Source organism: Myotis brandtii, unplaced genomic scaffold (genome assembly GCF_000412655.1).
Source record: "Myotis brandtii unplaced genomic scaffold, ASM41265v1 scaffold274, whole genome shotgun sequence".
NCBI lineage: Eukaryota > Metazoa > Chordata > Mammalia > Chiroptera > Vespertilionidae > Myotis > Myotis brandtii.
Genome location: NW_005360425.1, coordinates 5,526,552 through 5,550,442, shown reverse-complemented (window position 1 = coordinate 5,550,442; position 23,891 = coordinate 5,526,552). Strand labels below are relative to the sequence as shown.

The 23,891-nt window shown below is 49.8% G+C and overlaps 1 protein-coding gene across 6 annotated transcripts in view; it reads left to right on the top strand.

The window, feature by feature from the left end:
* MAST2 (microtubule associated serine/threonine kinase 2) overlaps positions 1-20,234 on the top strand; it is a 77,467-nt gene extending 57,233 nt beyond the window's left edge. For 4 of the 6 annotated variants that reach the window (XM_005868670.2, XM_014541617.1, XM_005868668.2 and 1 more), the window contains 19 exons: positions 4,291-4,392; positions 6,696-6,828; positions 7,617-7,678; positions 7,927-8,012; positions 8,426-8,634; positions 9,622-9,760; positions 12,166-12,298; positions 13,852-14,017; positions 14,528-14,629; positions 14,895-15,017; positions 15,198-15,307; positions 15,654-15,808; positions 16,035-16,318; positions 16,427-16,621; positions 17,068-17,294; positions 17,439-17,561; positions 17,977-18,113; positions 18,219-18,412; positions 18,712-20,234. In XM_005868670.2, the coding sequence (XP_005868732.1) occupies positions 4,291-4,392; positions 6,696-6,828; positions 7,617-7,678; positions 7,927-8,012; positions 8,426-8,634; positions 9,622-9,760; positions 12,166-12,298; positions 13,852-14,017; positions 14,528-14,629; positions 14,895-15,017; positions 15,198-15,307; positions 15,654-15,808; positions 16,035-16,318; positions 16,427-16,621; positions 17,068-17,294; positions 17,439-17,561; positions 17,977-18,113; positions 18,219-18,412; positions 18,712-20,177 (4,146 nt within the window). In that variant the 3' untranslated portion in view covers positions 20,178-20,234. The remainder of the gene's footprint in view (positions 1-4,290; positions 4,393-6,695; positions 6,829-7,616; positions 7,679-7,926; positions 8,013-8,425; positions 8,635-9,621; positions 9,761-12,165; positions 12,299-13,851; positions 14,018-14,527; positions 14,630-14,894; positions 15,018-15,197; positions 15,308-15,653; positions 15,809-16,034; positions 16,319-16,426; positions 16,622-17,067; positions 17,295-17,438; positions 17,562-17,976; positions 18,114-18,218; positions 18,413-18,711) is intronic. The other 2 variants (XM_005868669.2, XM_005868667.2) reach the window with 1 other exon arrangement.
* Positions 20,235-23,891: the final 3,657 nt, after the last annotated feature.

Sequence of the window (23,891 nt, the reverse complement as noted above, 5' to 3'; positions counted from 1 at the left end):
CATGACTAAAGTGAAGGGTACCTGCAGGGCAGAGTTGTGGAAGAACTTGAAGAGTTAAACCTGGGGTAGCGAGGCGGCAGCCTTGTGAGGAGCTTAGAGTTTAACATAAAGGCAATGGGGAATCACTGGTTTTAAATTGAAAAGTGACATGATAAGATTTAGATTTCAAATAATAAAAATTACTATCATTTATAGAACACTTAATACATGCTGGACACTACATTATCTCCATTATTCAACTTAATCTTCACAACAGTACTGGAAGGAGAGGACTATTATTATTCTCTAAATCTACAGATGAGGAAACTAAAGCTTTAAGGGGTTAAGTAGCAGAGCTAGACCACAAACCCAGGTTTGTAATATTCCAGAGCTTAAGGTCATAGATTTTCATACACTTAGTTAACAAACATTGACTAACACCTGCTATGTAAGAAGCACTATGGTAGGCTTAGCATTTGAGGGAAGAAAAAAGACAGCCTCTCTATTCATAAGACCCTACAGTATAGCTGTAGAGCAAGCATGTCAAACTCGAGGCCCATGGGCCGCATATGGCCCACAACAAATATTTTTGCAGCCCAGCCAATATAACAGTATGTAAGAAAAGTTTTAAAAATTTTTTCATAACTTAATTTTTACAATATCCTGTTATACATAATCCTATATAATAAAAGGGTAATATGCAAATTGACCCTAACAGCAGAATGACTGGGAATGACTGGTCACTATGACACACACTGACCACCAGGGGGCAGACGCGCCAGCACAGCGGTGGTGGCGGGAGCCTCTCCCACCTCCTCAGCAGCGCTAAGGATGTCCGACTGCAGCTTAGGCCTGCTCCCCGCTGGCAAATGGACATCCCCCGAGGGCTCCCGGGCTGCCAGAGGGATGTCTGACTGCCAGCTTAGGCCCAATCCCCTAGGGAGCGGGCCTAAGCCAGCAGGTGGACATCCCCCAAGGGGTCCCAGACTGCGAGAGGGCACAGGCCGGGCTGAGGGAACCCCCCAAGTGCACAAATTTTTGTGCACTGGGCCTCTAGTTACTAATAACGAACTACAACGTTCGCTCATGACTGATTACTATAATTGTGTTGCAGTCATTTCCCTTATGCGCAGGCGCACCATTTCTATCCACTGATACTAGCAGTGAATATTTTAGCAGCCAATTGCCACATCATTAGTCTTGTATTGACTTGTTTGGTGTGCGCAAAAGGAAATATTTCGCTTTTGGAGAACAAGAAAAATAGGTTTATTTGCGTTACGCTTATTAATTTGTTTAGTTATTCGGTGTCTGGTAAATTAATGTTCAAGAAAAAATATTAATTTTTATTAAAATGTTCTATTTTATGTTAACGATTACTCATTTGTTTCAGCCCTTTTTATTCAGCATGTCTCTATCGAAATGGACCTACATTTCTATGAAAATTGAAGCTTTTGTTTTTTTGCGGCCCACATAAACTTAAACCTTGTTTATTTGGCCCGTGTTAGCCTTTGAATTTGACATGCTTGCTGTAGAGACACATTAATTATAGATAACATGATAGTACCATGTGGTATGAGCAAACAGCTGGGAGAACATAGAAAAGAAAGCAGTTACTTCTGTATTTTTGTGCTGGGAAGGGGATTGGCAGGACAGGGGACTTGGAAGAAGCTTCATAGAGTTGACATTTGGGCTAACTCTTAAAAGAATAAACAAGATTTCACCAAGTGCCAGGCCTCTCTTTTCATTTCATAGCCAATGTTTTTCAAATAGTCCTCATTTTTCTTCCTTACAACCCATTCACTGCTAAATCTTCTACCTTCTACTTGCCTTTCCCACCATTCCACTAAAACTGTTTGAAGCAAAAGTTACCAAGGAACTAATTGGCCAATTGCCAAATCCTATGACCTCTTCAGGCCTCATCTTTCTTCGCCTCTCTACAGAACTTTACGCTGTGACTACCTCTCCTTAATCTTTTCCCCCTGGTTGCCATGACTCTGTTCTCTCCAGTCTTGCTGCCACTTCACAAGTTCCTTTTCTGCCTATCTCTTAAATGCTGATGTTCCACAGGGCACTATCCTGAGCATCCATTCTTCTTTCTTCTTCTCACTCTCCCACTCCATGTCTTCTGTTGTCACCCACATGCCGAGGACTCCCACCTGAGGCCGCTTCCCTCCCTCTTCTCCTGAGCTCCAGATCAGTGTCCCCACTGACTACGGGATTCCTCCACTTTGACTTTCCAGGTTGGTTAGTATTCAGTTGCAAGTAACAGAAAGCCAATTCAGTACTTGAAGCAGGAAAGGGAAACTAATTATAAAAGGGGTGGGTCTTGGAGAATTGAAGACTGAAATGCAGCTAGGCCTTAGGAAGGGACAGAACTACAAACCAGAACCTCTGAACTCCCAGGAAGCATTCCTCCTCTCTCATCTCTGGTTTTCTCTGTGTGTCTATTCTCTTATCTCTTTGGTAGGCGTGGCCTACCCTTTTCACCCGAGAGTAGATTGCATAGTTCTGCCACACTAATAGTAACAGTTGTCTTTCCATCCATTTTTAAATTCCTAGGAAACTACGTTGGCCAGCTATTGGATGTGGAGGGGGAGGTGAAACCACATAATACAAATGTGGCTTTTAGAAGGCAGAAAAGTTTCCATAAGAAAGAGAAAGGCTCCTGGGCTGAGCAAAAATCCAAGAAAGTACCTGTTAGAGGCACTGCAAACTCTGCGAGTCCAAAACAGAACTTAATTTTTCACCTGCCTGCTGCTTCTCTAAAACCAAATGTAATTAATATATTCTCTACCTATCCTCACCAAACTGCTTATCTTCTTATATTTTGTATTTCATTGATGAGTTCACTAAAATTTCTCTAAAATTGTAATTTCAGTTACTGTCTGTTCCTGCTCATCCACTCTCAAGTCTACTCAGTCATCTATCTGTAAAATGATAGATGAAATGGCCCCAACCTGTCCATTTCTCTCCATTTTTACTGCCTGGATTTATGCCTTTCTCATCTGCATTATTGCAATCGTTTGTTAATGCATTTTCCTGCTTTCAAGTTTTCCCACTTTAGTGCGTCATTCACAATCTAGGCAGAATGGCTTTTCTAAAATATCTATCTGGCCCAGGCAGTGTGGCTCAGTGGTTGAGTGTCGACCTGTGAACCCAGAGGTCACAGTTTGATTCCCGGTCAGTGCACATACCCAGGTTGCAGGCTTGATCCCCAGTGTGGGGTGTGCAGGAGGCAGCTAATCAGTGAATCTCTCTCATCATTAATGTTTCTGTCTCTCTCTCCCTCTCCCTTCCTCTCTGAAATCAATAAAAAAAATATATTTTTAAAAAATAATAAAACACCTATCTGGCCCTGGCTGGTGTGGCTAGAGTGTTGGCCCATGCATCAAAGAGTCACAGGTTTATTTCCAGTCAAGGACACATACCTGGGTTCCAGGTTCGATCCCTGGCCCGGTCAGGGTGCATGCGGGAGACAGCCAATCAATGTGTTTTTCTCACATGGGTGATTCTCTCTCTCCCCCACCTCCCTCCCTTCCACTCTAAAAATCAGTGGGGAAAAATATCCAAATTATAATTAAAAAATAAATAAAACACCTGTCTGGTCCCATCAGTCTCCTGCTTGGAAGTCTCTCTATTCCTGACAGTCTGGGGTGGGAAGTGAACATTAGTGAAGGCTCCATTGAGAGTAGCCCCTTAACCTCTAGAGTGCCGGGAGCGTTATCGCGCTCCTCCTGCAGTGTCACTATTAGATGCTAGTAGTTCATTCATGGATTCAAAGTCAACATTAATTTTATTTTCACATTATATGTTTTGTTCAAATTTTTTTTTTAGTATTTTATAATACAATCAGCAAACAATATATGTCAAAGATGAAAACAAATGTAGTAAAGGTTTCCCTAAGTTTTTGAATATGTAACTTCATTTACTTGCGATTCATAATTTTTTTCCTAAACTGCTGTAAAATCAGCAAAAATGCCTTGGCAATTTTAGCATAGTTCCTAGGATATTGGTTGGCACTTAGAGAGTTAAACTGGCGTCTGGAGGGTAAGTGAAGCTTGTTGGTAGAGGAGCAGGTAAAGCAGTGTGTCTGTGTGACATAGGATTCACTAGGATTCTAAAGCTCACGTGGTTCCAATTAGCAGCCTGTTCCCTCTCCCAGCCCACATGCCTTCACTGGTTCTTCACTTTGCAGAGCTCTCCTACCACCATATTGTTTCTCCCTGTATATAGCTCTGCCCAGCCCAGTCCTGCTTAGCTCAACCACACTGGGCCAGTGGCTTGCTTAAGCAACCTTTGTCTCCTCGACAGGCTCATGAGCGCTCAGAGAGTTCAGAAGTGGCTTTTGTGATGCAGCTGGTGAAAAAGCTGATGATTGTCATTGCCCGCCCAGCTCGCCTCCTGGAATGCCTGGTGAGTGGACTGGGAAAGGTTAGTGGGGATTGGAGAGGTGGGAGTGAGGCTATGGAGGAATATTCTGCTATCAGCAAAACTAGTGGCACCCACTGCCATTTCTGCTGCTGAAGTCCTTATTTAAACATGATATGCAAGCAGTGGGGGGCCAAACGAGTTCTTGTGAGAAAAACTAGATGGTCCTGAGGGGTGAGGCCGGGAGAGGTACTAGTCTGGCCCATCCCCACACTGGACAGGCCCTGAGTTAAGTGGGGGCCTGAGGGCTGAGGAGCACAGACCAGTTTTGTTTGCACAAGTTGAGTCCTGTGTTTAATCATTTGATGCTTTACTGAGCACCTTCATGCTAGAAACTGGAGGTACAGATATAAATCCAGCAGAGTCCCTGACCCTGAGAGGCTTCCTCTGGAGTGCAGTTAGACTTGGTCTTTTAGTGCCTTAGGAGAAGGCCTGGAGACATGTAAATAGTGATTATGGTACCACAAGAAATGCTGCAGCTGAGGTGAGCAAGGGGCACAGCGGGAACATGGGGAAGCGGTGCTCCCGTCCTCCTGGGGGTGGGCAGTCAGTGGAAGCTCCCTGGGCGGCATGAAGCTTATTCAGCAACTTGAATAGGATGGCGCTGGCCAGGTAAGGGGCATGGGCACCCTGTGTGTTTGAAGAATTAGTTAGGGATTAACCTGGAAGGAGTCCATACAAGATCACGTAGAGTGATGCGTTCTCGGCTCAGGAGTTTGCCACTTGAAACCATCAGAAAGTTTTAGTAAGAATGTGACAGTCAGATGTACTTTTTAAACCACGTCTATAGAGGTATAAGTTATATATACTAGAACATACCCCTTTTGAGTATACAGTTCAGTGAGGTTTAGCCTGGATAGTCACTGCCACAGGTGAGATCAAGAGCATTTCTTTCACCTCAGCAAGTTCCCTCCTGCCCCTTTGCAGTCAGTCCCTTCCCCCGTCCCAGGCAACCACTTATCTGCTCTCCTTCACTATGGATAAGTTTGCCTTTTGTATAGTTTCATATAAATGAAATTATAGAGTATGTTCTGACTTCTTTCACTCAGCATAATTTTTTTGAGATTCATACATGTGGTTGCATGTGTCAATAATTTGTTCCTGTTTACTTCTGAGTACTATTCCATAGATTTACTCCTAAGAAAGATTACTCTGGCTGCAACATGAATAGTGAATTAGAAGAGAGGGCAGAATGAGCCAGAGACTGCAGTCACTTAAAGCAATTCATGTGAGAAACAGGAGTGGCCTGAACTAGGACAGTGACAGGAGAACAGAGAAGGGGATTTATGAGGGACACATTCTGACTACAAGGACTGAGGAAGATTATAAAATTTAAAGGACTTCCAGGTCTGGCTCACATTATATCTAGATAGATAATGCTATAGTTCTCTAAAATAATGAGACCATAAGTAAAAGCAGTGGAGGCTGGGGCTGTGGTGAAGCAGAAGGCCTCTCCCTCAAGAACATGGAGTCCATGGGTAAACGGGTCGGAGTCAGGCCTCAGTTTGAATGCTGGTATTGTGTTCCTTCCTACCTCTGTGACCATGAACAAGTCAGTGCATCTCTGTGAGCCTGCATTTCCTCACCGAGGTCACAGAAGTGTTATGAGAGTTTAGCTAGGCATTTAGTAAATAGGACCCCCCTTATTACATGCTCCATGCAGACAAGGACTGCTGCGCTCTGATCCACATGGTTCTCTAGCTCCTAGCACATAGGAGGTGCTCCATAAATAGTTAAAGGCAAGCATGTCAAACTCGCAGCCCGCAGGCCATATGCCTCATTTAAATAAATCTTTCTTAGGAGTAAATCTATGGAATATTACTCAGAAATAAATAAACGAGGCATGTGGCCCGTCGGCCGCGAGTTTGACATGCTTGAGCTAAAGGCACACATGCACCGCCAGGGCTGTGAGCCATAACAGAGTGTGCCAGGACTGCTCCTGTGGACTGCGTGCATGTACACACCTGACAGTGCCATCTGGCTAGTGGAAGGCTTTGGACCAAGTGAATAGGAGGCTGAGCTCTTTTGAAAGCAATAGCTCTGGTTCTTATTGCTGGAGAGACAGCTTATGCTTAGAGTATCTAATCTTGAAGTGCCCTGTAAGACAGTGTTGTCCTCATTCTCCTGATCCCTGAGTCATGATGTTTCTGGGTATTCAGGGGTCGGGGTGCCCCATCACCAAGGGAAGGTCTTGTGCATTCTGTGCTGGTTGTAGGCTGTAAAATCTGAGAGGCCAACAGCCTCCACTTGTGGCTCTCACCGATGACTACCTCTCCCCCCTGGTACAGGAGTTTGACCCTGAAGAGTTCTACCACCTGTTGGAAGCAGCTGAGGGCCATGCCAAAGAGGGACAAGGGATTAAATGTGACATTCCCCGCTACATTGTTAGCCAGCTGGGCCTCACGCGGGATCCCCTGGAAGGTAAGCATGCTGCTGGTGGCTGCAGAGAGGCCACAGCCAACCAGCTATAAGAGCAGGGAAACCACCTGGAGAAGAGGCTTAGATTGGACATGGACCTGGCACAGCACCAGGGGACTCAGGGCTGTAGGAGGAACCCTATGTCCTCTGCCATAGGGTTCCTTCAGAATTGTTCACATCTGCCTGATAGAGTCAACCTGGACTGCCTTGGGCTTAGCTGGCTTGGATTTAGAGCCCAAGGTCAAAAGAGAACAACAAAAGGAACACAGTCACATTTTCAAAAACACTCACCTCCTCTGCATGCTGACCTCTCTTGCTGCCACCTTATAAATCCTTCTGTATCTTTGGGGTGATCCCAGCTCAGGTTGTTAGAAGCTGATCTCCATTCTTCAGGGCTTCCCACTGCGCTCCTGCTGAACTGGGCTGCCATGTCCCTGGTCTGGTGTCCTGCCTTCCTTGCTTCCTAGCCCCACCCGGCAGAGCCACCTTGGCCAGCAGGATGGGAACTGAGCCCAGCTTTGGGTCCTGTTTTCCATCAATTGTCCCAAGTTTGAGGGAAGCTTTCTAGAATTTGCCAGGCCTTATAAATGGCACTGGACTTCTAGAAATAGGAGTGGCAGTATTACTGACAAACCAGTTCAAAAGCTGTGACTACACCCAGGAGAGATGCAGGACCAGGTTTGCATCACAGACTGATGCTGAAAGCATAAGTGCCTCCCTCCGTGTACCTGCCATGTGATGTGTGGACTGCCAAGATGCAACAGTGCCATGCGCACTTGCTTTGTTTCTAGAAATGGCCCAGTTGAGCAGCTATGACAGTCCTGATACTCCGGAGACCGATGATTCAGTTGAGGTAAAGATGCTGTGCTCCTGCCCCAGTCCTGGATCGGGCCCTGTGAAGCCAAGGGCCGTGAGTTCTCATGACTAGAACATCTGGAGGAGGGGGTGAGGGTTGTGTGCACAGCCCAAGATGTCATTCAGCTCCTAGAGGCAGGAGGCTGCAGCAGGGCTAAGAGCTGAGCCAATGCTGGAGCCAAGCTTCCCTAAACATAGAGCCCCTGAGAAGCATGCCTGCCTGTTGACTTTTCCCTTGTCTTCCAGGGCCGTGGGGCATCTTTGACATCTAAAAAGGCACCCTGTGAAGAGGACTTCGAAACCATTAAGCTCATCAGCAATGGCGCCTATGGGTAAAGGCAGGGGTCGGTGTGGCGGGGGCTGCAGCTAAGTCAGCTCTTGGGCTTTTCCTTCTATAAGTGTATGCTGCCCAGATACCTCGGGGTGGACCCTCTCCTGAAAGCCTCCCGGAGGGGCAAGAGTTCCCTTTCCTCTGACATCTGAGCACTGTTCCTCTCCCAGGCGATTCCCACTCCTCTCACTGAGCTCTGGGGAAGGGTTGAGCTGTGTCCCCAGGACTTAGTAAATTAGGAAATTGAAGAGCTCTATGGACAGGGTGCCCAGTTCCTTCTCAGCCCTGCCCTTTTGTTCTGGGCATTTATAAGGTGTGAGAGCAGGCAGTTTGGCCACCCCAACTCTGGGTGGTGGAGAGCACAGCTCAGGCGCTGAGGGTCCATGAGGGGACTGAATGGGGTGTGTTTCCCAGGGCCGTATTCCTGGTGCGGCACAAGTCCACCCGGCAGCGCTTTGCCATGAAGAAGATCAATAAGCAGAACCTGATCCTACACAACCAGATCCAGCAGGCCTTCGTGGAGCGTGACATACTGACTTTTGCCGAGAACCCCTTTGTGGTCAGCATGTTCTGCTCCTTTGAGACCAAGCGCCACCTCTGCATGGTGATGGAGTATGTTGAAGGTACTTGGGAAAAGGTGGCCTGGCATGGAGGCCAAAGGCACAAACTGAGACATCCCTGAGCTGGGACCAATCGATTACTTGGGGGTAAAGTTTCATGGCCCGGCTTCTCAGTCTCTCTGTGACATTGGTTTCTGCCTTAGGATCTCAGCCCATTTGGCGATGGTGGGCACACAGCTCCCTGCCTCTCACAGGAAGAGGCTTCTGCAGCAGTAGCTACCATGAGGCTGCCCCTGGCAGGTGCATGAGAGGCACTCTGGGACAGGATGTGTCAGCCTGGCGGCTCTAGAATCTTGCATCCCAAAGCCTGCACAGCCTCTACTGCTAGACCAGGCAGGAACAAAAGAGGTGGCAAAAGCCCAGGGTTGGAAGCTGGACCCTCAGAAGACAGGAAAGCCATTGCCCTGGCTGATGGCTTGTGAAAGAGACACCCCCTAAGGCCACACAAAATGCTTTCAGGATGGAGCAGGAGAACTTCATGGCCGGTGGCCTTCCTTCTCCCCTTTTTACTGCTGTGTACAGCTTCCAAAGATATTTTGCCTAAGTCTTGAAGTTGACGCTGAACAAAACTCCCCTTTTAATTAGTAGATGCATGCTGGGAGTTTACACTGTTATTTCACTCAAAAATTAAAGGACAGCCATCAGGAAGGAAATGAACAATGCTGACTTCTCGGCCAGATGCGTTTGCAATATACAGGATTCTCATCCTAAAATAATGTAGTCCTATCTCTACAAATCAACTTACAGGCATAGAGGCCTGGGTTCCTTCTCTCTCTGGCCTGGCAATGGCCTAAACGGCCATTCACCTTCCCTCCTGCTTCCCTTCACACTGTCTCCCACCCATGCCAGCAGCAGAGAGGCTAGAGTCACAGTCTCTAGCACCAGGGTCTCCCATGAGTTTGTCTGCCCTGGGGCCTTAGAGACTGTAAGCCTGAGACTGCGGAGAGCAGAGAGCTGGGTCCTTCCCTCACAGCAGCCGCCTCGTTGCAGGAGGAGACTGTGCCACTCTGCTGAAGAACATCGGGGCCCTGCCCGTGGACATGGTGCGTCTGTACTTTGCGGAAACCGTGCTGGCCCTGGAGTACTTACACAACTACGGCATCGTGCACCGTGACCTCAAGCCTGACAAGTACGCCCACTATCTGGGTCCCTAGTTCCAAGTTCTCCATCTTGGGTCTCTAGATAAATGGAGGTCGACAGAGCATGTTTGAATCTATACCAGAACGGTTGCTCGTGTGGGTATCCATCTATGCCCAGTACACTATCCCTGACCACTCCAATAAGAGACCATCACCAGCAAGGTCTGGCAGGGGCATTGTAAGGCTCTGGTGACATGTAAGAGTTACTGAGGAGTGCCACTTAAAAAACCAGGCAGGAACAAAAGGATCAGCATATATGATAGATGGCTGCACAAGTGTTCTGACATTTGCTGACATCTGCTCTGTGCCAGCATGATATTATGGCTTATAAAATGGTCCCTGGTCTAGAGTGGAAGACAGAAATATCCGTGTACAGGCGGTTTCTCGGAAGGCATTAGTCAACTGGAAAAAGGTGGGAAGAGCTTTCTAAAGCTGGGGAGTGGGATTTGCAAAGGCACAGAGGTGTGACCCATTCAGGAACTACAAGTTGTACAGCAAGCATGTCAAACTTGCAGCCTGAGGGCCACATGCAAACCACAATGAATATTTTTTTCAGCCCAGCCAATATACGGTATGTAAGAAACGTTTTAATGAAAATTTCGTAACTTAATTTTTACAATATCTTGTTATACATAATTACTAATAACGAACTACAACATTCACTCATGACTGATTACTATAATCATGTTGCACTCATTTCCCTTACGCGCAGGCGCACCATTTCTCCACTAATACTAGCAGCAAATATTTGCCACGTTATTAGTCTTGTATTGACTTGGTTGGTGTGCACAACAGGAAATATTTTGCTTTCAGAGAACAAGAAAAATAGGTTGATTATGCTTAATATGTGCAGTTATTCAGTGTCTGGTAAGTTAATGTTCAAGAAAAAATATTAATTTTTATTAAAATGCCCTATTATTTTATGTTAACGATTGCTCATTTATTTCAGCCCTTTGTATTCAGCATGTCTCTACCGAAGTAAACCTATGTTTCTATGAAAATTGAAGCTTTTGTTTTTTTGCGACCCACATAAACTTAAACCTTGTTTATTTGGCCCGTATTAGCCTTTGAGTTTGACATGCTTGTTGTACAGTATGGTTGGTCAGTAGTAAGAGATAAGACCAGAGAGATGGGCAGGAATTAGATCCTCAAGGGCCTTTTTGTTAAGTTTGGGTTTTATTTAAAGGATCCTAGAGGTCTTTGAAGGGCCTATGAACCAAAGATTTGATAAAATGACACATTCAGACTTTGGGTTTAGTTTAGGAAAATCACTCTGCCAGCGGAAAGAGATAGTGAGACCACTGCAGTAGATTAGGCCAAAACAACAATGCCTGCACCTAAACAGTCAGGATGGAGAAGAGGGCATAATGTTCGGGAGGAGAAGGGAAATGACAAGGTTGGGGTGGAGGTGCAGGAAGAAGCAAGAGAGCAGGAGTCTGGGATGTCGTCCAGATTTCTAGCCTGGGACTGTGATGGAGATAAGCCTCCAAAGTGGAAAGTGGCTTTGACATGAGACAGGCCCGTGTTCAGATGACCACTCGTTAACTCCATGAGCTCGATTCTGAATTAAACCTCTCTGAGCCTCTGTTCCTCCTCTTTAAAATGGGAATAATAACATTTGTTGTGTTATTCTGTAAGACCTTCCAGGAGCCAAAATACTAGTATTTTTATGAATAATCAATAAAGCACTTACCACAGAGCTCAGTAGGTAACAGAAACGATGCTTTTCACCAAGAAGAGGGCCAGTTGGGAAGATGACTAGTTTGGACAGGTTGAGTGTGTGGTGCCTGTAAAACATATGGGTAGTCGATGGACATGGAGTTCAGAAGTCAGGACCAGAGATACTGATTTGGGAATCATAGAATAAAGGCATGGCCGGGAGCAGCCTTCAAACAAAATGAAATGGCTCAGGTGGAGTATGTGAAAGGAGAGGAAAAAGACAGTTCTTTGTGAGATCTGATTTCTAGTTTCTCCCAATCAACCCTCTTTCTAAGACCCACCCTGGACATGGAACAAGAGTATGTGCCTCTGAGTCAGGGGTGTTGAGAGCCAGCAGGTGAGGAGAGAGGACTGGGAATAGCTGCAGCCTAAGGATGAGGCTGACCGCTCTGTGGAAGAAAATTTTCCTGGGCTGGCTGCCCCCTACCCCCAGGGAAGAATAGCGAAGGCAGCAAACAGAAGTGGGTTGGGGATGGGCAGAGAGCAGGTTGCTTGTGCAAAATGCAGTGCTCACAAAGCCAGAGCTATTCCTTCCAAGTCCCTGTCTTCTCACCAAAGCTACCCTGCTGCCCCACAGGAGCCCCTCAGAAGCCTGAGCGGGAAATGTGGCACATAGTAAGGTTAGCACTTTTAGAAAACGAGGAAATAACTCCAGCCTCTGTCTCTGGTTTCCCAGCCTCCTGATTACATCCATGGGGCATATCAAGCTCACTGATTTTGGCCTTTCTAAAATTGGCCTCATGAGTCTGACAACAAACTTGTACGAGGGCCACATTGAAAAGGATGCCCGGGAGTTCCTGGACAAGCAGGTAAGGAAGGATGGTTGAGACTTTGGGGGTTGAATTCCAGGCCTCAGAATAAAGACAGGGGGTATGCTTACCCTGTAGGTATATGTTAAGACTGGGAACTCCTATCTTTTTCATCTTTTGATTCCAGGGAAGCATAAAGATAGGTCACACATTTAGAAAATAGGGTGGACCAGAGAATTATCCTATACAATGAAAGGCTAATATGCAAATCAACTGAACGGTGGGACGACCGGTCGTTATGATGCGCACTGACCACCAGGGGGCAGACGCTCAATGCCAGAGCTGCCTCCTGGTGGTCAGTGCACTCCCACAGAGGGAGCACTGCTCAGCCAGAAGCCCTGAGCCAGGCTCTCAGATGGCGAGCACAGCACCAGTGGTGGGAGCCTCTCTCACCTACGCAGCAACACTAGATGTCCAACTGATGGCTTAGGCCCACTCTAGGCGGGGAGCAGGCCTAGGCCGTCAGTCAGACATCCCCAAAGGGCTCCTGGACTACAAGAAGGCGCAGGCCGGGCTGAGGAACCCCCCTACCCCGAGTGCATGAATTTCATGCACTGGGCCTCTAGTCCTATATAATAAAACCCTAATATGCAAATCGACCAAATGGAGGAACAACCAGTCGCTATGATGCAAACTGACCACCAGGGGGCAGATGCTCAACGCAGGAGCTGCTCCCTGGTGGTCAGTGTGTTCAGCTAGAAGCCGGGCTCACAGCTGGTGCAGGGGTGGTGGCAGGAGCCTTTCCTGCCTCCACAGCAGCGCTAAGGACCCCTTGGGATGTCTGCTGAGGCGTCCCAGACTGCAAGAGGATGCAGGCCCGGCTGAGGGACCACCACCCCCCCTCCAGTGCACTAATGTCATGCACCCAGCCTTTAGTCCTATATAATAAAAGCCTGATATGCTAAGTATCCGACCGTTCGACCAGTCACTATGACGTGCACTGACCACCAGGGGGCAGATGCCCCAACTGGTAGGTTAGCTTGTTGCTGGGGTCTGGCCAATCAGGACTGGACAAGACAGGCTGGACACGCCCTAGATCCCTCCCACGTTCTCTCCCTGGCCCCGATCGTGCACCAGTGGGGTCCCTCAGCCTGGCCTGTGCCCTCTCACTATCCGGGAACTCTTGGGGGATGTCGGAGAGCCGGTTTCAGCCCGATTCCCAAAGGCCAGGCTGAGAGACCCCACCCGTGTACAAATCTGTGCACCAGGCCTCTAGTATAGATATAAAATCCAAGATCTTACTCAGAGTTTGGAGAAAATGGGTCATAGTACCATTGACACTCAGACTGGTGTGAGGTCCATTCTGAACCTCCTGGCTCAGTCAAGAGCAAGGCTCCCCTGGAGCTGCTATCCTTGGGTAATTAGAAGATACATAAACTCACCCCACCAACAGTTCCAACTCTGGTACCCTGGTTGCTTTTGCTCATTAACCAAAGTTAGCTAAGTCTGTATTCTCAGACTTTTTTCCCCCAAAGGTGGGAATCCACCCCTCCAGCTGTCATGCCAGGGAACTGCCTCAGGAAGCTGAGTCAGCCTGATTTCTCTATGCCCAGGTATGCGGGACTCCGGAGTACATTGCACCTGAGGTGATTCTGCGTCAGGGCTATGGGAAGCCAGTGGACTGGTGGGCCATGGGCATAATCCTGTATGAGTTCCTGGTGGGTTGCGTCCCTTTCTTTGGAGACACTCCGGAGGAGCTCTTTGGGCAAGTGATCAGTGGTAGGTACCATCACCCTGGCCCACGGGGAGGCAGAGTCTGGATCCACAGATAATGATTTACGCATGCACCCATGAGGCTTAGGGTTCTCGTCGTGTATGCTTGCCTTAGTTGTGTGTGCGCACAGCCACACTGTGTGTCACCTGGGCTTGTTCTGTTTATGTACCTGTGTTGTCTGTGTGCGTATCCTGTGAGTGTGAGTTTTGTGTGGGCATGTACGTGTGTCTGGACTGTAAAGGCAGGAGGAGTTGGAGCTTCAGGGAAGTCATGGCTTTGCAGTGCCCACCCTGGACCAGAAAGCCAGCCATGCTCTGGGGCGTGCATTCTAGGAGGATAGGAACCTAAGGAATTGGGGTCCCAGGCAAGCTTTCAGGGATTCTGGGCTGAGCCCTTTATGCCTCCCTACCCTGATTCTATCCGAGGACCATCTTCTCCATCTCCCACTCTGCCTACAACTTCTGAGGCCCTTCTCTCACCCACTCCCTTTCTCCTCACCCCCCACGACCCTTCAGATGAGATTGTGTGGCCTGAGGGGGATGATGCATTGCCGCCAGATGCCCAGGACCTCACCTCTAAACTGCTCCACCAGAACCCTCTGGAGAGACTGGGTACAGGTAGGACAGGCCCCACTAAACTTTTTCATCACATGGAAGAGGGAAGAGGGAGGCTGAGTCCATGCCACCGGGAGGGTCAGGCTTCAAGTGTGGGTAGTGCCTGTGGGTCCTGAAACTCGCCCTGCTCCTCTGGGCAGATCATCTGGGAAGGTGCTGGAGCTGAGGCTCCAGGCCTAGCTTCTTGAGGTCTGGGTTCTCCCTGGACTTGCTGACCTGGGCTCCACCTGCTCACCCGCCCCCTGGCCCACGCCCTCCCTGTCCACAGGCAGTGCTTTTGAGGTGAAGCAGCACCCATTCTTCACTGGTCTGGACTGGACAGGACTTCTTCGCCAGAAGGCTGAATTCATTCCTCAACTGGAATCGGAAGATGATACCAGCTACTTTGACAGTAAGGCCACGATGGGTCAGGAGGATTAGGGCTCCTCCCTGCTTTTTCAGAAATACCCATGCACTCTGAACTTGGCATGGGGAGAGCAACTTCTCCAAGCACTCCCGAGGTTTGTTAGGGTCAAAAGAGGCCACCACCAGTGGCCTCTGAAGGGGACTGTCCTCTGTTTGTCTGACCCAGCCCGCTCAGATCGGTATCACCACGTGGACTCAGAAGATGAGGAGGAAGTGAGTGAAGATGGCTGTCTTGAGATCCGCCAGTTCTCTTCCTGCTCTCCCAGATTCAGCAAGGTACCACTGAGGCAGGCCCAGACTGGCTAGGGCAGGCTGGAGGATTGGAAGAAGAGGACCTGTCAAGGGTCATGCCTGGGACAGGCTGGGGAAGAGGTGAAGGGGCTTCTTCAGGAAAAAGAGGAGGAAAGGCAGGACCTGCATATGACAGACACTTCTAGAACCACTCCAGGGGTGAGGCCAGGTCAGCCCAGCGGAATCGCTGTTTCCTTGAACATTCAAGGGTATGTACAGGGGAAGGAAGGGAAGCACTGATTCAGATTCCTGGGGATCGGGTGCAGGGACACTTTTTGCTCCTTAGGTTGTCTGTTGGAGCCCGTCCCCAGCACGTCTTCTGTGCCCACAGGTGTACAGTAGCATGGAGCGGCTGTCGCTGCTCGAGGAGCGCCAGACACCACCCCCCACCAAGCGCAGCCTGAGTGAGGAGAAGGAAGACCGCTCAGATGGCCTGGCGGGGCTGAAGGGTCGAGACCGGAGCTGGGTGATTGGCTCCCCTGAGATGTGAGCACCCAGAGCTCGCCCAGAGTGGGAGCACAGCCATCCTTCAGTTGTCACAGATTATGGGCGGGATTCAGATCCTGGGGAGGAGTGCTAGTGGCAGTGAGGGGGCGTCCACAAGAGCGGCTCCTCCGGAACGTCTGAGAAGTGTTCTGTGAGACCCTAAGGAAGCCTGGGCTGGAGGAGGGAGACCCCAGGGCCATCTCACCGTAGGCCTTGTGTCTTGCAGATTGCGGAAGCGGCTGTCGGTGTCTGAGTCCTCCCACACGGAAAGTGACTCAAGCCCCCCACTGACTGTGCGGCGTCACTGCTCAGGCCTCCTGGACGTGCCTCGCTTCCCGGAGGGCCCTGAGGAGGCTACCAGCACCCCCAGGAGGCAGCAGCAGGAGGGCATATGGCTTCTGACACCCACATCTGCAGAAGGGATGTCTGAGCCTATCCCTGAACGGCCAGTGGAGCAGCAGCTGAAGCTGGATGAGGAGCCTGCTAGCCAGAGCAGTGGTTCTAGTCCAGGTGTGGCCCAGCAGGTGGCCAAAGGGCCCAGGCTGGACCATAATGCAGGGAGGCAGGGAGGGGCAGCTCGGCTGCATCGCAGGTCTCATTGCTCATTTGGGCCCACAGCCATGGAGACTCGAGGCCGTGGGACCCCACAGCTGGCTGAGGGAGCCACAGCCAAGGCCATCAGTGACCTGGCAGTGCGCAGGGCCCGCCACCGGCTGCTCTCAGGGGACTCTATAGAAAAGCGCACCACTCGCCCCATCAGCAAAGTGATCAAGTCCGCCTCAGCCACAGCCCTGTCCCTCCTCATTCCTACAGGTGAGGCCTTGGGGAACTAGGATAAAACTCACAGGAAGGGCCCTGGAATCTCCGTGGGCCTGTGCAGGAGTCTGCACAGGGCAGGTGTGTCTGTGCACTGTATGTTGAGGAGCAGGTACCTGAGAGACCGTGTCACTGTTTTCCCTTTGTTATGAAACTAGAAGTCTCTAGTTTAAATATGTATGAAGGGTTTATATGGTCCCTGATCCACATAAGCAAGCACTCAGAAAATGCCAGCTCCCATTTCATCACCTGCTGGGGTCTGAGAGGGCTCGGGTACAGGAGGGGCTTTGCTGCTCAGAGGCTGTGGGGAGGACATACCTGGGCTAAGGCTCTGTCTCTGGCTAGGGCTGTATGTGATCAACAGCCTAGGTGGGGGGCTGGTCTGGGATTTTTGCCAGGCCAGGGTCCCCTGACCCACTAAGTCCTGGTTTCTCATTCTCCAGAACACCACACCTGCTCTCCCTTGGCCAGCCCCATGTCCCCACATTCCCAGTCATCCAACCCATCATCCAGGGACTCTTCTCCAAGCAGGGACTTCTTGCCAGCCCTCAGCAACTCGAGGACCCCCATCATCATTCACCGAGCTGGCAAGAAGTATGGCTTCACCCTGCGGGCGATCCGTGTCTACATGGGTGACTTGGACGTCTACACTGTGCACCACATGGTGTGGGTATGTCCGGGCATCCAGACCCGCTGTCTCCCAGCTTCATCACTCCTCTACTTTACCCTTACTAGGGCCTGCCTGTCCCTGCCCACACTACCCTCAGGCTCAGGCTCAGGCTCCAGGCTGATAACTGTTCTCTCCCTGGGGCAGCACGTGGAGGATGGAGGTCCAGCCAGTGAGGCGGGGCTTCGTCAGGGCGACCTCATCACTCATGTCAACGGGGAGCCTGTGCATGGGCTGGTGCACACTGAGGTGGTGGAGCTGATCCTGAAGGTTAGTGCTGGGTGTGCTGCCTGCTGTGGTCGACCCCAGCCTTGGAGTCTGTGACTGGCCATAGGGAGAAGGAGTCGAGTACACGTACACCTGGCACTGAGTACAGATGCACACACACAATTTGGGTACGGCCTTAGCGATGCGTTTTCGCTAGAAGGCACCACCCTCACTGACCAAGGTCCAGTGATACTCTGGGCCTTGGGTAGGATTGGAGAGCAGGATAGGTAAGCCTCTTCTCTACTTTCTCAACCCAAACTACTTGGGCTCCAGTCAGAGCCATTTGCTAACCTGTAAAGAGAAGACAGGTCTGTGGTTCAGACAGAGGCTAGAGCTATGTTCTAGCCATGCCCAGGGGTAGGAGTTGGATCAAAAATATGGCCACCACCTTAGCCTGGGTTCATGTTCTGGTCCCCAGAGTGGAAACAAGTTGTCTATTTCAACAACTCCCCTGGAGAACACATCCATTAAAGTGGGGCCGGCACGGAGGGGCAGCTACAAGGCCAAGATGGCCCGAAGAAGCAAGCGGAGCCGGGGCAAAGATGGGCAAGAAAGGTGAGCCAGACTTGGCCCTAGGGTCTGCTCTGGGCCAGTATGTGGTGCTTGTGTGTGCTGTGCCCTGTGCACCAAGTCAGACAGCTTTGGCTCTTGTCTCTGCAGCAGAAAAAGGAGCTCCCTGTTCCGAAAGATCACTAAGCAGGCGTCCCTGCTCCACACCAGCCGCAGCCTCTCTTCCCTTAACCGCTCCTTGTCATCAGGAGAGAGCGGGCCGGGCTCTCCCACACACGGCCACAGCCTTTCCCCCCGATCTCCCACTCAGGGCTACCGGGTGACTCCTGATGCTGTGCATTCAGGTAGGAAAGGCTCTCTGCAGATCGCAGACAGCCCCTGGGAGGTAGGAAAGCGCCTGCCCTCTGATTCTCATGGGTCCCACTCTGAAACTGTCATTCAACCCACCCCCTGAAAGATCCAGCTGACTTGGAGAGGAGGTGACAGGGGTGGAGGGTGACTTCATCTCTATGGCCTGGGCTCTGGTTCACCGATGGGGTAACCTTGATACTCCTGGGACATTCCAGAGCTAAGCATTGCCTTGCCCCTCAGTCATTTCTAACAGCTAACATTGCTCTCTCTGCTTTTGTCTGTTTGTGCAAAGTGGGAGGGAATTCGTCACAGAGCAGCTCCCCCAGCTCCAGTGTGCCCAGCTCTCCAGCCGGCTCTGGGCATACACGGCCCAGCTCCCTGCACGGTCTGGCACCCAAGCTCCAACGGCAGTACCGCTCTCCACGGCGCAAGTCAGCAGGCAGCATCCCACTGTCACCACTGGCCCACACCCCTTCTCCACCACCAGCAGCTTCACCCCAGCGCTCCCCATCACCCCTGTCTGGCCATGGAACCCAGGCCCTCCCCACCAAGCTTCACGTGTCGCCTCCCCTAGGCAGGCAACTCTCCCGGCCCAAGAGTGCGGAGCCTCCCCGCTCACCACTACTTAAGAGGGTGCAGTCAGCTGAGAAACTGGCGGCTGCACTTGCTGCTTCTGAGAAGAAGCTAGCCACTTCTCGAAAGCATAGCCTTGACCTGCCCCACCCTGAGCTCAAGAAGGAACTGCCACCCAGGGAAGTCAGTCCTCTGGAGGTAGCTGGGACCAGGAGTGTGCTGTCTGGGAAGGGGGTGCTGCCAGGGAAAGGAGTGCTGCAGCCTGCTCCCTCGCGAGCTCTAGGCACCCTCCGACAGGACCGGGCCGAGCGGCGAGAGTCACTGCAGAAGCAGGAAGCCATCCGTGAGGTTGACTCTTCAGAGGATGATGCTGATGAGGGGCCTGAGAACAGCCAAGGTGTGCAGGAGCCAAGCTTGGTACCTAACCCAGAAGTGGGCCAGGATCCGCCCCTCAGAGGAGCAGGAGAGGGGGAGGAAGAAGACGCCTTCTTGCCCAGGGACCCCCATATGGAAGGCCCTGGTGACCCCCAGAGGAAGCTTGGGATCCTGCAAGTCTTTGAGGAGGCTGCCAGCTCCTTGTCACCAACTCCCAGCCTGGGTGGGGCTGGACCCACAGACCCCATCCCCCCTGAAGGCTGCTTGAAGGCCCAGCTCCTCCACACCCAGGCACTAACAGCACTTTGTCCCAGTTCCCCAGGACTCATCCCCACCAGTGGCCCCCCTGCCTCCTCCACCCCTGGAGGGCCAGGCCCATGGTCCTGGAAATTCCTTCTTGAGGGCCCAGAGCAGGCATCCATAAGCAGAAAGGCAACAACGGAAGGTGGGTTGGTCAGCTCCCAGGATTTGGAAGCCACAACTCCAGCCCGTCCTGAGAACCTGTCTCCTAGGCAGGAGGGGAAGTCATGGCCACCCAACGCCCCTGGGCTGGCCCACCCTTGTCAGCTTTCCAGCCAAAGCTGGCGCTGGGAGCCTGAGTGTGCGCAGATAGAGAAGGAGGAGCCAGCCCTGGGCATCACCACAGTGCCTGAGGCCTCAGGTGACAGGAGGCAGAACCTTCCATGCAGAAGCTGCCCCCTCACCCAGGAGCCTGGGCCCAACCTGCTCCAAAGGGGCCGAGACCCAGGGGCCCCTCACAAGCATCAGGACTTGGCAGTGGCAACCAATGAGCTTTTAAAGCAAACATAGCAGTTGTCTGCCATTTCTTAACTCAGCTCTGTATAATACATGCTCTTAGAAACCATCTTTATGTCTTTTGCTTCTTTCCTCAGTCAACACAAATGTAACTCAAAGTCCTATGTTATTGCTGATAATAGAGTGACTAAAACAGTTTCTACTGTCAGGAGAGGGGTCTCTAACCCACCTTGGCTTCCCAGAGATTATGACATCTGAGCTCAAACCTGAAGGATAGGTAATAGGTAGTAATTTGCTGGGTTAGAAGAGTAGGAATTAGTGTAAGGCTGTCTAGGCAGAGAGTATAGCGCTTAACCATATGCCTGGTATATTCAAGGAACCAAAAGTGGAAATGGGAGTAGTGAGTTAGGCAAGGGTCATGCTGATGGTCTTACAGGAATTTAGACTTTCTGTAGGTGATGAAGAACCCAAGAAGGTCACGTAGCGACTAATATTCCTGCTTTATAGGTAAGGAACTCAGGTTTTCAGATATTAACAAAATCATATAGCTTGGGCAGAGCTAGGATTAGAACCTAGGTATCTCTTGACTCTAGAACCCACATATCTACCCCAAGTTAGAATGCGTCTTAGCCAGAAAATGAAGAGGAAAGGTGGAGGGAGGTGAAGAGTTGAACTTGGTACTTGGGAGACATCCGCAAGGTAACTAGATGTATGGGTCTTGAACGCAATAGAGATCTAGACTGATGATAGAAAACTGAGAGCCATTAATGTATCAATAAGGTGACGTGTGATTCTTTCAACAATAAAGAATTATTTAAAAAAGAATATCAGCTGAAAAAAAATAAAACAGCAAAAAACATATAAAATAAAAAAAAATGATGCACTGAGGAGCACAAGCATTTAAGGCAAAGAAAGACTCAGAAGCAGCAGCCAGAAGGGCACGATAAAATCCAAGAGAAGAGTTTTAAAACGGGTGGAGTTACTTGGTAAAATGCTGGGAGGCCAGGTGAGATGAAAATAGAGAACCACCTTCTGTGTTTAGTAATTAGTCATGAATGTTTGTCGTCAGTGAGCCCTTCCTGGGCTATATTGTGAGGCCTCTGCACTGGAGATGGACATTGCTGACCTGGGCAGCCCCCAATGAGGAGAACTGCACTGGGTGGGTGGGTGGATGGGGGGGGACATCTGTGGGACCATTCTGTCGGAGGAGTCATGGCCTCGCAGGAGCAGGGCTGAGGTGGAGTGCCACGGCTAGAAGAGTGCCTCCAGATGACGAAGGGCTTTATGAAACTGCTGTCTTGCACTGTTGTCCCATAACCCAATGCCTAGGGCCAAAGGAGAGGTAACAAGAGGCCTGGAAACTGGAAAACGTATCTGGGTCACTGGCTGGGTGTTTCAAGCACCCTGCAGCTCTTGGTCACCCTGCATGGGGAAGGCTGTGGCCGCCAGAGGGCGTGCTCTGCCCACAAGGCAAAGCCCACAAGTGGGACATTTGGCCCCTCAGCCTTTCCAGTTCCCTCGTGAACTCACTCATTCCTTCAGTCATTCATTAATAGTCGACCCCTGCACTGGACACTAGGAATAAAGGTAACTGGTTGCCTGAGGGAGTCCACCCCCCATGTACATCAGGATCTGGTTGGAAGGACCACACCATGGGGCGAAGGGGCTGGGGCATGCACAACTTACATAGTTCATGGGAGAGACACTGCCTGCCCCCCTAAGGGGATGGAAATGGCAGGCAGGAGAGGAGGGCTGGGAGGAGCAGGCACAGAGATGCTAAGCATCCTGTAACGCACGGGGTAAGTGCTAGTGGGGCAGCTGAGAAACTGCCTGATAAGCCTGAGGGCAGTGAGGAGTTTCTGGGAGGAAACCACAGGAAGTGGTATCAGCAGATTATGTTTTAGGAAGATCACTGGCTGCAGTATAGAGAGGCTCAAGTAGAATAAGCAGACCAGAAAGAAAATAATGTAGTGACCCATTATGGTGGTCTAACCTAGGACAACAGGAGTTTTCTTAGAGCAGCGGTTCTCAACCTGTGGGTCCCGAACCCTTTGGGGGTCGAATGACCCTTTCACAGGGGTCGCCTAAGACCATCGGAAAACATATAATTACATATTGTTTTTGTGATTAATCACTATGCTTTAATTATGTTCAATTTGTAACAATGAAATTGGGGGTCACCACAACATGAGGAACTGTATTAAAGGGTCGCGGCATTAGGAAGGTTGAGAACCACTGTCTTAGAGGAAAGGTATAGGGAGTTGGACACAGATTTGGCAGCCATCAGCAAATAGCTGGTAATTAAAGGCATAGGAGTACATGGGGACTGTACAGAGAATATGTATAAAAGGGAAAAGGCCCAAGACATTAGGAATAACCCAAAGGGAGGGAGCCAGTGAAGAGTAATTGAAGTGGGGAATGAGATCCTGAACTTGGGAGAAGCCTTACCATTTTAAGAATTTTATAATTTACCCTAACAGCGATTGAAAGTTATTTAATGGTTTTACACAGTTTCAGATTTGTACTTTGAAAAGATGACTAGTTCAGCCGTGGGCAAACTACGGCCCGCGGGCCGGATCCGGCCGTTTGAAATGAATAAAACTAAAAAAAAAAAAAAGACCGTACCCTTTTATGTAATGATGTTTACTTTGAATTTATATTAGTTCACACAAACACTCCATCCATGCTTTTGTTCCGGCCCTCCGGTCCAGTTTAAGAACCCATTGTGGCCCTTGAGTCAAAAAGTTTGCCCACCCCTGCTCTAGTTGCTATAACGACAATAGATTTGAGGAGGTCAAGAATGGAAGAAGGGAGGCCTTCTGGTATGGAAGTTAGAGATGGTAGTGAAGCAGTGGATTGAGAAGTGATACCTTCGATTCTTACAAAGTTGGATTTGTGTATGGGTTGATGGTGGGTTTTATTCAGACATGAAACAGAGAAGGTATCAAGAATAACATCTACATTTCAGACTTACATAAGCAGATGAGTTACTTATTCCCATTCACTGAGATAATGGAAGAGAAAGCGGACAATGTGGTGACATGCAGACAGTAAACTGAATATGAGGTCTAAGCAGGAGAAACAGATGGACATACTTAGTCTAGAGATGGTAGGTGAATTCATGGATATGGATAGAACTGCCAGGGGAAAGGCATACCTGAGAAAGGAGCAGGAGTCCAGGATAATTAAAATGAACAGATACAGGAGGAAGTCTAGATGAATGAGTTGTCATGGAGCCAATGGTAGAGTTTTTCCTGGAGAATAGTCAACAGTGATGGTTATTGAAGACATGAAGGAGAGCAGTTTCAGGTAATGGTGGAAACTGTACTGAAATGCTTAAGGAGGTGAGGCAATAAAGACAAATTTAGACAATTTTTTCAAAAATAGTTTAGGGTGAGCCTAACAAGGCCCTCTTCTCATGGATACTGTGCCGTAGTCACCATGGATATATAAAACAAGCAAGCAGTCGGGACCTGAAAAGACCACCTCTCCTCGGTGGAGTTGTCACAGGCTGAGTCTGGACTGTTGGAGGCCCTGTGTCCACCTGGAGAGAGCCTGTACACAAAGTGAAGCCAAGCATGAGCTGGCATAGCAGAGATGGTGAGACATGGTGCTTAGGATATTTGAGGCCCATAATCAGATTTTCCAATTACATTAGGCAATAAAGGCCATGTTCAAATGTCAGTGGATGATTCAACTGAGAGGAAACAATGTTGAAAGAATTGCTAACTGATCATGGGAGGTTCCTGAGAAGGTGAGAGAAAACAG